The sequence below is a fragment of the Rhea pennata genome, chromosome 27 (genome assembly GCF_028389875.1).
Source record: "Rhea pennata isolate bPtePen1 chromosome 27, bPtePen1.pri, whole genome shotgun sequence".
In the NCBI taxonomy this organism is placed as follows: Eukaryota; Metazoa; Chordata; class Aves; order Rheiformes; family Rheidae; genus Rhea; species Rhea pennata.
In genome coordinates, this window is record NC_084689.1 from 5,842,122 (window position 1) to 5,856,398 (window position 14,277).

A 14,277-nucleotide genomic window follows, 5' to 3' on the forward strand; every position below is an offset into this window, starting at 1 on the left:
TGGGAGCATGTGAGCACCAAGTACTATGATAAAACTATGAGTGAATAGGTAGGATTGTAATTAGGAGTCAGAAAATAAAAGATTTAGTGCTTAGAGTCACGGGCATGGGAATAATGTCCACAATTAAGGATATCAGTGAGAACTCCTAGAGAAAGAGGCCCTATTTCTATGGAGAAGAAAAGAGACTGTCCAAGGAGATGTCTCTTGGGACTGCATCAGACAGAAACATGGCAAACTAAAACTAGAGCTAGTTAAAAGAAGAATCCAGAACAGGCTTTTTTTCTTTCTTTCTTTTCTTTTCTTTCTTTTTTTTTTTTTTTTTTTTTTTTTTTTTTTTTTTTGTGTGTTAGCTGAAGCGATTAAGCATTTTGCTTTACTAAAATCGTTTATCAGGCTGATGAGGTAAACTGTGTGTTTAGAATGATTTGGGAACTGATTAATCCTTGCCTGTAGCTATCAGTTAGCAACACACACATACAATGTTATTGGCTAACACGTATTTTTCTGCTGCCTTGCAGAGATCAACAAACTATTTCAAACAAGAAACCTGCACGAAGAAAAATCCTGCCTTACTTCCAAAAGAAAATGTGCTCAGAAACAGTCACAAACCGCACTCCTAACAGCAGTCCAGTGTTAATTCCCTGGCTCACAAAATTGGGCAAAATAACTCGTCATTTAGAGTTCTAAGAAAATGTAAACAAAACCCACTTTTCAGATGCAAATGGCATGCTCCGAGTCAGCAGCAGTGCTGAGAAAACCCGCATTTGCAGGGCCAGGCGGCTTTTAATGATGTCTTCACCGCAGCCAGCAGTCCCTTTCTCATCTAGGACAGTGACCTCGGGGTCTGGTCCCACAGCTGAGCCTGTGGTTGATAACCACCGTCTCAGTGAAGGCATCCCTCGCCGTATTTGCATTGCAAATGCTCCCCGCTGTAGTACACCAGCAAACAAGATATTGTTTCCCCTGCCAATTTGCTCCTGCAGCAAACAGCCCTTTCCCCTGTGGTCTCCATCATGGCACAGCCGCTGCGAGGGAAAGACACCGCCGGAGCTGGTGGCCGGAGCGCGGAGGCAGGCAGCGAGCAAGCGCTCAACCGCCGCAGCCCAGGAAGCAGCTCCGGGGCTGGCGTGGTGGCAGGATAAAGGGAGATTTGGGGAGATGGCAGGAAAGCAAAGGCAAAAGAGAGAGGCTAAGGGAGAATGAGGGAGAGCAAGGGGGAGGGAGGGAGAATGGAGGAAAAATGAGGCTGAGGAAGAACAAGGAAAAACGGGAGGGGGGAATGAGGGAGAATGAAGGAGATCGAGGGAGACTGAGGGGAAAATAGCGGGAAACAAGGGAGGCTGAAGGAGAACGAAGGAGGCTGAAGGAAGTGGAAGGCAGCTGAGGGAAAAAAAACATGAACAAATGAGAGAGAACAAGGGAATACAGGGGAAACTGAGAGAAAACAGGGAAGATTGAGGGAGAGCAAGGGAGAACGAAGGAGGCTGAAATAAAACAAGGGAGTCTGAGGGAAAACAGCGCCAACGGCTCCCTCCTCAGCCGAGGCTCGGCCCTGCCTGCCCAACATGGACCACGGGAGCTGCGGTTTCCCTCGATCTCGCCTCACTCGTGTAGGAAATTAATAAGCGGCTGAGAAAAAGCAATGCAAGCATCAGGGAAGCGCAGGCCAAGGGAGGGAAAGGGGCCCAGGAGGACCCAGACAGCGGTGCCCGTTCCGGCCTGCGGCATGGCCGGGCTGTGCTGGGACCGGGGACCCAAGCAGGGCCAAGCAGGGGTGGCCGGGTGCGGGAACGGGCCCGGGCCGGGCCGGGCCGGGCCGGGCCACGCCACGAACCGGGCCGGGCCAGGCTGGGCTAGGCGGGAACGCGCTCCACGGCGACGCGCAGCCCGCGGGGGGTTGGAGGGGAGGGGAGCGAGGGAAGGCTGCGAAGCCCCGCCCCCCGCCTCTCCCCCTCCCGCCGCTGGCCACATCTCAGGCCACGCCCTCATCCCCGTCCCCCTCCGCAGGCTATTGGGCGTGGCGGCCGCCCGTCAGGAGGAGGCCGGCGAAGCAGGGGGAGGCCGGCGGCACCCGAGCGGAAGCCCCGCCCCTGGGCGTGAGACGGCGCCGCCATTGGCGGCGGGCGGGTGCCTCTCTGGTGGCGTCGGTTTCCGGTTCCGCGGGGCGGGCTGCAGGGGGTGGCGGGGCTGCTGCCTGTGAGTGACACACAATGAGGCGAGCGGCGGCGGCGGGGCCGTGAGGGGCCGCGACCGAGGAGGAGGAGGAGGCGGCCGAGGCCGAAGCCGAAGCGGCGGCGGCGGCGGCGGGGAGGGAGGAGTGGGGGGAAGACGGAGAGCAGCTTCACTCGGGGCGGGTAGCCGGGGGGGGGAAGAGAGCGCCCCCCCCGCCGACCGACCGCCAGCACCGCCGCGGCGGGAGCGAGCGAGCGAGCGGGGCCCGCGCCGCTGCGCCCAGCCATGGACAATCAGGTGAGGGGGGGGGGATGCGGAGGAGGAGCCACCCCGTCGCGGCGGAGGTGAGGGGGGGGCGGCAGCGGCTCTCCGCTCCCCCCGGGAGGGTGGGGGGAGCGCGGGCCCCTCCCCACCGCCCCTCTTTTTTTTTGGGGGGGGTCGGCGCGGCCTCGCCAGCGGCGGCGGGATGGCAACGGCTTTCGCGCTGCCCGCGCTCGCTGTGGCGGGGAGGGGAGGTGGTTGGGGGGGGGCGCCGGCCTCGCGGGGCGGAGGGTTAACGGCGCCGCCGAGCCGCCGCCGCGGCGAGCGGGAGCTGAGGGCTGGAAGTTTACCTGAGGTGGTGCGGCCGGCGGCCTTTTGTGCAGCACGGCGAGGAGGGCAAGCCCCGACCAGGAGAGCTGCGGCCGCCCTTGGGATAGTAACCTAAAGGGAGGGAAAAAAAAGAAAACGTCCATAGCTTGCAGGCAGACAAAAGCCAGGACGGACTTCAGGCTATTTAGCAAGAAGTTGAAAAAGGCCGCATCCTTTGTACCGCTGAATGGGATTTTGATTTCCCTTTGTTAAGCGATAGGCTGGGAAAAAATAATCTCTGTTTTCTGTGGGGCAACTTTGGATGTTTCTTACGTTGGGTGGTCTTGTTCTCAATTTTGTTTCGACTTTTGGCTTAATTCACAGCGATTGTTAATTGGACCTGTGCGTGAGGAGCGGAACAAGTACAACTTTTGCTCTTAGCTAAGCAGTTCTATTTTATGTTTAATTTTGTTCTCTAGCTAGTCCCATCTGTTTCTCAGCTAAAATTTCTCAGCCGTTTCAGCCAGTTAGGCGAATGCTGTAGAGTGACAGCCATTTGCACCTCTCTGGAGAGGGGTACTAACTGGCAGCAGTAGCACAATTTAAGGGGTAATTATGGAATTGATAACATGAAGCTGCAGAACAGACTGCATCGATTGATCAGTTTGGATGAACACTTGCCTGAACACTATGGAAATAGATCCCAGATAAAGCATGCCCACAAGCACCTTCCTGTGTGAGCCTGGGATTTAGGCAGACTGTCTCCACATCTGCCACCACAGAAGAGATTTTTCTGCTTTGAGTGAAATACACCATGCCTTTTTTTTTTCTTACTCCTTAATATGACATAAAAGAATGGACTGCAGTGTGCCTTCATTTTTAGTGCAGGAGTGTGGTGGAGCCAGTGTAGATTTGTCCTAAAGCAGAGAGGGGGAAAAAATGGCCTACCAAGAGAACTAACTTGCAGAGGAAGTAAACATAAAGATTTTTGTGAGGTAGATGAAACAATTAATTTAGAGGTGTTTGGTCTCAAGGCTTAGAACTGATACATTGAATGGCAGCTGAAGGTATTTGACTGTAAAGATAATAGGCTGAAGGAGTGTGTTAAGATATCTTTAGTTGAAGTTAGAACTGGACTAGGATTCAGGAAGATCAGGCTTTGATGCATGATGCTCGGTAGACTTCTTGTGTGATCTTTGTAAGAAGAAAAAAATACTGAGATTTAAGAATGACTTTTGCTTTTTCAGAAAGTACGAATCATACTCTAAAAATCATTTTCCTATAACATGCCAGATTAGATATGCAAAATACTTCCCTGAGCATGAATCTTGATCTTAATCTCTGTTGTAGTTGGTTATTGGCAGAGTGAGGCTAATACTCTTCCTAAGCATTTTTCTAGATCTAGGTCTGAGGGATTCCCTGCATATGTGTTCGTTTTCTAACATCGTGCTCTCAGTTTGGGCCCATGTGCACTTGTATTACTGATGACAAATAATGTCATGTCTCCTAATGCTAATTGAGAACTGACAGGAAGAACACGGCATTAATTTTTACATCTTAGGTGTAGAAGAGGGTAAGGACTAGTAACTACCCCATTTATTAAACTTCCATTTGCTGAGGCTGGATTTTGTTGTGTTGATTTTGAGATGGTAGGGCTGCTGGTTGAGTTTGTATAATGTGTATGCACAAAATTAACTTAGTAAATAGAAAAGCAGCTTAGGTGTGATTCCTTTCCTCTACAGATCTTATCCTAAGATTTATTGACTTTAACTTTTGTCTGACTCGCAATTGCCTTTCCCGTGTTACATTTTTTTTATTTCTTTGTTTCTTTTCACTGTGTGGGCTCTGCAAAAATGTCTGGATCTTCACAATTAATTTCATTTGGCTTTTAGACCTTTTTTTGGCTTTGAATTGAGACACCAAGTACACTTTTTTTATTCTATGACTGGACTAGGATTCAGGAGTTTAAATCAAGGTTAGGTCATTTTAGTGCAAGTATTTGTTATATCTCAGATTTTGTCTTTGAAAGTCCATTAATAAAATATGTAATAAATACATGGAATATCATAGCTGTATTCTAATAAATTACATGTTTATTCTAGACAACATTGTAATCCAGGAATTCATGATATAATTTGTTCTTTTTTTAAGATTACTTTTCTGTCAGCGCTGTGAATTCTGTGAGCTGTGAAAATCACAGCTTTCTAGGAATAAAGATTCTGCAATTAGAACTTTGCTGACAATTCAGTCGATATGTGATGCTGATAAACCTACCCCTTTTTTAAAACTTGTCTCTGCAATACTAATATTAGGAAAATAATTAGGTAGGAAATGGTGGTAGGAGTTATTTTTCTGATACCTTTTCTGACTGACAACAGTTTAGTTCTCAGAATGAGACTGATCTCCCTATGGAAACAGTTGTGTTCTCCTCCTGCTGATATCTAGCATTGTCTGTCTGTGAAGCTCAACATTATACATAGTATGTGATCTGTTACATTTTGTTTATGTCCTGACCTCTGTCCTAAAACAGTGCACAGTTCAAGTAAAATTGGAGCTGGGGCACCGAGCCCAACTGCGGAAAAAGCCCACAACCGAAGGCTTTACTCATGACTGGATGGTGTTTGTCCGTGGCCCAGAGCAATGTGACATCCAGCATTTTGTGGAAAGGGTGGTCTTTCGGCTACATGAGAGCTTCCCTAAACCCAAACGTGGTGAGTATGTTTTTTGAAGATGTGTAATTAGACCTTTTCTGCATGAGAGCACATTGTGCAGTCTTGATGTAGTCTTGTATTGTCACATTTCTATAAAATATTTTCTTCAAGAGGAGCAAAATGTGCATTGCATGCACTTGAGTCTTGACCTTTACCATCTCCGTTTGAGGAAGGTCAGGGAGAATGGGACCTTTCTTCTAATGAAAGGGTCAGAGGTGAGATGCTTGCTCCTCTTATTTAAGCATTAGTATATTCAGGTTCTGAAGACACTTAGTCACAGCAGAAGGTAATTCATGTTGCAAAATGGGAAAGATGGATTTGATTAGTTAACCTGAGCTGACAAAAGCTGGAAGCATGTGATTGGTGGGAGGTCTCAAATACTGGGGTGGTATCTATATTGTTAATATATTGACTTTTGCGTTGGTCAGCAAGCAGCTATCAGAATTGTATAGTTTCTAGTCTGCAAGTGCCAAGTCAGGTGGCATTTAAGCCACTGTAAATCAGTGCTTCCGAAGGAGTGGTTTCTTTACCTCTGGCTGTACAATGCAACTGTGTGTGTGTGCATACAAGTGCTGTGCAGGTAGCTAGGTTGGTTGAGAAGGGTATAAACATTTTGTAATGTCATTTTCATGTGAAATGATTCTTTGCTCTTTCAGACTGTGCAGCAATATGAACCTTATTGTTGGCCCAAGGACAACAGGAACACAAGGTTGAGGTGGAAAAGCAGGAATTGCCCTTTTCAGTAGCAGCACAGACTTAGATCTGCCTGAGATTGTGTAACTGCATCTGCAGTGTTATTGTTCGGTAGTGTTACCAGGAATCTGGACTGGTTAAGAGTATTGAGATAACTTATTTCATAATGCATGTTCTTTGAAATACCATTTCTGGAAGCCTGTTGGTCATGCAAGATGTTTTAGGACTACTGACTTCATTGGTTATTTGTGACAGTCCATGGCAGAAAGTAGTTCAAAGGTGTTCAGCTTATAAAGATGAGCATCTAGTATGTATGTTGATTTTATCTATTTTAAATTGATGTGGTAAAACTGATGTGTGATAAGCAATTGTGACACTGAACTGAAAGCTAATACATAGAATAAAAGTTACAATCTACTGTGCTGCAATATTGTCAGCGAGTGTGACTACTTTTTTATAAACATCTGCGTTAGGATAGTACATCCCTTTTGCTCAATGGGTTGCTGTATCATCTACCTTCAAAGAGGCAATTTTCCCCTTCTCTGGATTTTTAAATACTTTCTTAAACTTTCTCAAAATGCCAGTTTGCTTTTGACCAAAGAGTGTGAGGATTGTACGTAAATTGTGTGGCATATGTATGCTATTTCTAGATTAATTTGAAAGTTTCTTCAGCTGATTCTCTCTTACTGGAGCAAAAACTACTGGTGAGGGTAGGCCTGTGCTGTTATCAGATTGCTTGTGTAGTAATTTTAATTCTTTAGAACAGGGTGGCAAAGGAACAAAGGCTGCCTGGGAAATAGTCTTAAAATTCCTGATGCCGTTTTGGCACTGCTGTTGAGTTTGGGGTTTTTATTCCCTTACATGATAGGGTTTTAATATGGGATTTGAGTTAAAGCAAGTCAAGAGATTTTGATTATTTTTATGTATGCTCTTCTGTCATAGTTGAGTGCAAGGAATTTTGAGTGCTGCTTACTAATGCATTTATGATGGTGAAAGTGCTTAGAACTGGGGATAATTTAGCTATATTAGAGGAAATTAATCTGTATGTGTTTTAGGTTTGAGGGAAATACCATTTCCTACTCATATTAATCCCTTGAAATTCTTTTAGAGAAGTGAAAAGGTTTGCATTAACTTTCTCTAATTCCTTAATTGACTTTATTTACATGTACTGTAATGCATGAACTATATGCAAGTGCATCCAGTTCCTGAGAGGGAGAACGTCTGTGTTGGTCTCATGTCTGTACTGACAATAGTTCTGTATCCTTAAGTCATGACCAAATGGTTCTAGAATCCTTTGAGTTGCTACCACTGCACTGAAATCACAGAATCAGCAAGGTTGGAAGGGACCTCTGGAGATCATCCAGTCCAACCTCCCAAAGATTCCCTGGTGCTGGTTCTACTGGGGCTTGAACCCAGGACCTTCAGCATACAAAGCAGATGTGATAACCACTGCGCTATCTCTCTACCTGAACAACCCAAAATACTATGGCAGATGATAGGAAGGATTCTATAACATAAAGATGCAACTCACGGTGGAGCAGGAGCAATTGGGGCAGTAAGCTTGTAGATTCATTTCTTGGAAGAGATTAACTTTTGTTATCAAAGATTTCTGCAGTAGACAGCACTGTGACCTTAGCAGCAAGCTGTTTAACCTTTTGCTGTTTCCTTGCATTTGAAACATGTAACTTTTTACCTGCCCTTCAAGTTTCTTGGGAGGTTTGAAGGAAGCAGCTTGTAGTATAGTTATTATGTAATTATTAAGATTGAGCATTGGAGGAGAGCATTTCAAGCGAAAAAAATTACCTTGTGTGTTATGGAGTTTTGGTGCATAGATGTCAGTATTCAAAAGTAAACTTTACCTTTATATACTGCTCAAATTCCCACCTTTTGGGAAGTCACTTTTGTTGCAAGACAGCTTTAACTAGTGGTTTGCATTGTTGTGGAACAGCAGAGAAATGTAATTTCTTTCACTGTGACAGGGAGAGGGAAAGAATCTCATGGAGTCTTTGAAATGGAGTGTATTTTATGCTTTCTTTCTGTGGGAGGAGCTAAGAACAGTTTTCATGCTCTTAACTAAGCCCACGACCACCATCTTATTTTGGTTTTCAGGAAGGTCAATGTTTTAAATGCGTCCGGAGTTGTCAAAGACCCGCTTCTCATCTTGCAAATCCTTTTTGGCTCAGACTGAATTGCACTATATTACACGTTAATGTTTGTATGTTCTCTTTTCAGTGTGCAAGGAGCCCCCATACAAAGTGGAGGAGTCTGGCTACGCAGGCTTCATAATGCCCATTGAAGTGCACTTCAAAAATAAGGTAGAATCTGATTCCTGGTCTTATAATTGTTTTGAGCTATGCCAGAGTTTGAAACTGCTTGAGAGAAATACTCTAAGTTATGTGACTGTACTATGCGTGTGGTTTTTATTTCGCTAATAAATAGAATTTAATTGGGAATTGGAAACTCCCGCCAGACTTAAAAAGAGAGCTTTTGCTAGAAATGGAACTATATGGAAAGCTAATATTGGGACGGTGTGATGGACTGTGAGATTTTGAAAAGAGATTGGACTACTCGTTACAAGGTTTTCTGCCATGAATAATACTAAAGCAATTTAAATTTTTTTGTACAAATATGGAAGTAAATCAGCATTAAAACATTAATTTTATATATAAAAATGTAAATACTATTTTGACTGTAAATAAAAACAATTTTTAATAGATTATAATCTTATGAAAATAACTGTACAAATATACAAGTAGTGTAGGTCCAATACAAAGGTTTGCATATATAGGTAATGTACTTACAACTATATTAAAAATATTGTAGTTCTGATTCAGTACTCTTCCAAAAACAAAACACTAAATATTTTAAATCGTAAGATGCACTGCCAACAAATATATGGAAGTTAGAATTTGGGATTTATTGCATGCTGTAAGTCCTGCCTCAGAGGTCACGTTCTGCCTGACTTGAAGAAGGTTACAAAAATAGGGATTTGGCCAATTGCATTCATGTTAATTCTGTTTCAGTGCAATTGTTTTGTTAAGCCATAAATATTGATTCTTTCTGATTTTAATTACTACTTTTAGAGTAAAACGAAAAAGTTAAAGTTGCTGTGCTTATTATTCCAAAGAGGAACCTACATAAACCACAAATTTAAGTGTTAAGTTACCTCACAGTATTGTATGCTAACCAACTCTCTGCCCAAGCACAAGCAATTACTACACATTTTGTGTACAGCAAACTACATGTGATAACCTAATTCTGCTTAGCTTCACAGCATCTTTTACCAGTGCATCTCCTACAAATATATCTGGCTATATTTTCCTTCTCACTCTAATCTGATGCAGTATACTATTGTGAATTCACTTGTGAATATATATATTTTTATTTTAGTTTGGGTTTTTTTTGCCTACCAGATTGCTCTTGGCCCTCTCTGTAGATTTTGTGTCTGATTTAGTAATCAGCCAGATAACGAGACTGAAAACTGCCAAACTAAAACTTGTTTTCAAAACCTGAGAACATTTTGCCCACAATTTTCTTGGGGGTGGAGTAAGCCAAAAGGATGTGAAGAGAAGTGGCAGTTAAGAGTAGGGGATGAAAGTTGTTGATAGAAGCAGATTTGCTGGCAAGTACTGAAAACTATGACGATGCAGAAAACTTAGAAGGCAAAGTAGTTTGAATTCTGATGGATTTTCTGAGGTTTTGAATGGAAATCAGGAAACTATTCATCTGCACTTTGTTAGCTCAATTCAAGTTCAAAACCAGCCTTTATATCCCTGACCAAAAAATGTCCTCCTCTCTCATTGCTGAGAAGGGGAATATTATGTGACTGTGATGGGTGAACTGTATTTTGTTGCTGCTCTTTCATTTTTTTATTTTTTTACGTTCTTCTTCCTTTTCTACCCGATGTTTTCTTACACTTGCTTTTTCCCTGCACAGCTCTTTCACATGTTCTCAGATCCTTCTTTCTTGTTGCTGCCTCTCCTTTATTTTTTCTGTATTTGTGCTTGTTTGTGGTGTTTGCTGTCCATATTCATATGCGTTCCTTATATTCTCATGCTTCTCGCAGAGTATGGAACTGACAGCTTTCCTGAATGTAACTTGGTTTCATGTCCGCCAGCGTCATCTCTTCTCATTGTTTCTATAAACACGTGACTGTGCAGTTGTTCTTTCTAACATTAGGGATGTGATGACTTTTTTAAATAAGGGAAATAGGTGGCCCCTGTTCTTAGTGGAAACAATGGAAGTAGCGGTTACTTTGGGAGAAGGCGGCTTGTTTTTGACATTTTTGTCTTCAGAGAAATGAAAAATAAGTAGGAAAATAGCTTTAGTTCTAAATATATTTTTTTTAACTTTCGAAATACTCCTCTCTGTCTGGTCTTTTAGGTGCATGTATTATGGAGAAGTTTTTCTTCACTTTTAATCTGATTGTTAAACTGGCTGGTTACGGAGCTTAGGACAGCACCTCCACCACATTAAATCGGAGCAAGTGGTGGTTAAAGGGGATAATATAACAGCTTCCATCTTCTAACACATCATTTGCATTGACCCATGTTCTCAAGTTCAACCATGAACGAAATATGTGACCTATATCTAAGTTTGCTTTTGTTGCATAAAAGTGATTTTGTATTCTTTATGGCAGGAAGTGTTATATTCTCTTTGTATTTGGAAATTAAAGTTGATACTTGCAATACTTGGAAGCCTAGGAGCTGCCTGAAATGCTCCTCTGACCACTCTTGCCCAGTGCTAATGCCATCTTGAAATACTGAGTTCTGTGATTATTTCAGGAACTGGTGTTGCAAGCAGCTGAATGGTGCTGCAAAGAAAGAAATGCAAAGACAGAAGATGAGCAAAGACTGGCATATAGTAGAAATTAAAAAGATGGGGAAAGAAGAAAAAGAGAAGACATGGCAAAGGTTTAAAATACAGTCTGTGTTCTCCTTCACTGGTGAATGTGAAGTTAAATCACCAAATAAATAAGTACTTACTACCTAAAGGCCATATGTTCACTCTAGTCTCTGTAAACCTGTTGACACTGGTGGGGATCAGCTGTTTTGTGTGGCGCATATATTGTTCTCAATTTGCCTGAATTGATTATAGTGTTTGGGACTCATCCTTGAGTAACTCTTTTCAAGTAGAGATATTATAGATTGATTCTAGGATTGCATAGAAAATGATGTGTTTTATAGGTGACTGGACGAGATGAGTAGGGTGGTGCTTTCTGGCCATATGTTCCCTATATTCTAGCACGCTTTTGTTGATGATGGAAGTGTGTCCTTTCAGTTGAAATGAGAATTGCAATGGCTATGGGATTTGTTTATCAATGCATGTTCAGCTTCGTTACAGTGAGAAGAAAAGGATTTGAAGAGGGAGTGAACTAATCTGTGAAGGTTCATCTTCTCTATGGGTGTCTGAAACTTTTAACTCCAATTTAAGCCACCTTTCCTAGCTTTTTCTGATCTGTCCTAAGTCCTTACTAGGATGGTCAGTAGTGATTGTCAGAACAAGCATTCTCCTTGCCTTGGCTCCCAAAAACATGGCCTTGTTCACTACTACAGGAACTTTTTTTTTTTTTTAAAAAAAAAAAAAAAAAAAAAAAAAAAGAATGTCTTAAGAATGCCTTTAATGAACTTCTTCAGCTATTCTCTCCCCCCCCCCCCCCCCCGCAACTTTGCATAAAACTGCCCATTAACTCTCTTCCTCTGTGTGGAGTACTTTTTTCCGTTGCCTGTTTGGAGTAGAAGAGTCCGTGCTCTTGGCACCTCTGAAGCTTTTGATGCCTTTCTGTCTCACAAGGAAGTGTCAATGGAATAGTAAAAGTCATATACGAGCCTGTTTTTACCCTGTACAAATATGGCTATGCATTGGTGGCAAGTGTTTGTCCTTCCTGTGCTGGATTCACCTCCCCATTAAGTAGGTGCTTTCTCAGTCTTGTCATTTGAATTATAGAATATGTATCTTTATATGAAGGTGAGAACCTGGAGAGTTTGTATTTCTGAATTTTCCAGACAGTCCTAGTAGCTCATACAAGTAGTGAGATTTGCATTCTCATTTGATATTGGTGATCAGCTGGAGTCTTTGTCTCTGTAACTGAACCTGAAAAATAAATGGCAGGATCCCAGCAGGTTAAACGAGAAAGCTTTTGAAAGCACAGTTGAGTAAAAGTACCAGATCATTTCAGATTGTTGGACTGAAAATGTTAGTCTGCTATTTCTATTTTTAAAGCCTTTGTGTTTCTTCCTGTAATGAGGGCTGCTGTTAGTAGCTTCTGGTACTTGAATCAATACAAACTGCATACAATAAATGCATTGCTGTTTTTCTACAACTCTTCCCTTCACTATCCCCCACCCAATTTCAGCAGTCTTGAGTTTTTTTTTTTTTTCTTCCCCTCTCTGGCCTCATTGTTGTCTCCAAATACATCCCTTGCAGTGGTAACATACATTTTAATCTGGAGGCTGTAATACAGGTGTTCCTTTGGTATTTAGCTGTTACGTTTTTATATCCTAATCAAATTACAACCCGCCCTCAAAAAAGCTGAAGACCTAGTCCTTCATGTTATTCTGAAGTACAGCAGAAGATATTAATGCAACATAGTTAAGCTGTTGTATTAAGGTCTACTTCCAAATTTCAGAGTTAAAGGGGTTCCAGGATTTACATAATGGAATAGAAATAATACATTGGCCTTTTCTGTTAGTGAAAAGGGAGGAGGCAGAGAAGTCAGTTTGGTTCTTCCAGTTATGCTCAAATATACATACATATTTTTTTCCCTTCTCCAATATTTATAGATATTATAGATATATAAAAATATTGGTGGAAGAGAAGATTGATTTGAAATGTCTTTCAAAGCAGTACATATGTGCATGTACAGCAGGGTAGATGAAACTAAAGAACACTTAAAACAAGGTATTGGGAACTGTACCCTCAGTAAGATAGTTCATGAACATCTCCTAAGAAAGGCTGCTGAAAAGCTTATTTTTACCCAAGTTGTTTTTACTCAACAAATTGCTGAATTATTTGGGCAAGATTTGCATAGGTTTGATTAGCTTTAATTAGATTGATTTGAGTAGACTTCAGCTGTTACTGTTTACTCAGTATTGCTGAAAGCTGTGCAAGGAGTTAAAATTTGTCATTTTGTCTATGCTTTAAGCACAACCATTCTGTTGCTCTTGTTTTTATATCTATACTATATCATCTTACGTACCAAACGTTCAGCACTTTGTTGTGTGCTGCTTGTGAGCAGTGCATACTTCTTTCTTCTGTTCTGTTGTAAATTCATATGTATTATCAGTTCCATGTGAGCAGAATGATTTCCTAGCCAAAATACTCACATTGTGTGTTTCAGTAGCCCTTCAGCTTGGCACATCGATATGCAGTTCTGCAGGCTAGATATATTGCAGCACCTGGCAAGGAGGCACTGTCAAATGTAGCAGCTTCACTAGCCATGCCAGCATCGTATCTTGAATTTGTAAGAGCTAGTAGTTAAAGTACGTCTTTGAAAATGCGAAAAATATACTCACTGCTTAGAGTAATTATCTTAAAACTGGAGAGTTCCAAAAAGCTGTTGTCAGTTTAATTAACCCTGTAAAATCTCAAGATAGATAAGGGTGCTTCATGGACTTGCTAGTAGAGTGGTATCATCAGACCGCTTGCCTTAAAAATGAATATTGGGCTATTCACTTTCAAATGCTCTGTCTCAAAGCTGGGTAGAAGACTAGTCAAACGGGTTGTGCAGGCCTGGAAAGGGGGTTTCGTTTATATGGACGTTATGAACCGGTTACGGATAAACGACTCTTGTCAGGCTAGATCTATGGCAAAAGGGAAGTAGTGTTAGAAGTTATGGTTATTGAATAACCATGAGGCTGCTTCCTTGGTGTGCTAGATTTTTGTAGATAATTGTGTTTTATGGCTTTCTAAAAGTGATTTATGAGCTTTATGCACACGCTACCAGTGAAATTCCTTTTGATTTGTGTAAGTAGCAAAGGGCACACCCTGCCTTAAAAACAGGACAAGGAAATTTTAACAAAAGACTTAGAAAAATTCCTGCTCTTATAAAAAGAAAAGTGCCAAAAGAACTTTAACCTATTACTTTAGAACTCAAGAGTAAAATAAAGCAACTCTGGTGTTCGTAACAGTG

At 42.2% G+C, this 14,277-nt stretch overlaps 1 protein-coding gene across 3 annotated transcripts in view; it reads left to right on the top strand.

Annotated features, from left to right (window-relative positions):
• Nucleotides 1-2,327: 2,327 nt before the first annotated feature.
• Nucleotides 2,328-14,277, top strand: part of MLLT1 (MLLT1 super elongation complex subunit) — a 32,325-nt gene continuing 20,375 nt past the window's right edge. For 2 of the 3 annotated variants that reach the window (XM_062596294.1, XM_062596295.1), the window contains exons 1-3: nucleotides 2,328-2,469; nucleotides 5,273-5,453; nucleotides 8,379-8,461. In XM_062596294.1, the coding sequence (XP_062452278.1) occupies nucleotides 2,458-2,469; nucleotides 5,273-5,453; nucleotides 8,379-8,461 (276 nt within the window). In that variant the 5' untranslated portion in view covers nucleotides 2,328-2,457. Of the gene's footprint in view, nucleotides 2,470-5,272; nucleotides 5,454-6,109; nucleotides 6,169-8,378; nucleotides 8,462-14,277 lie in introns of those variants that run through there. The other variant, XM_062596296.1, reaches the window with a different exon arrangement.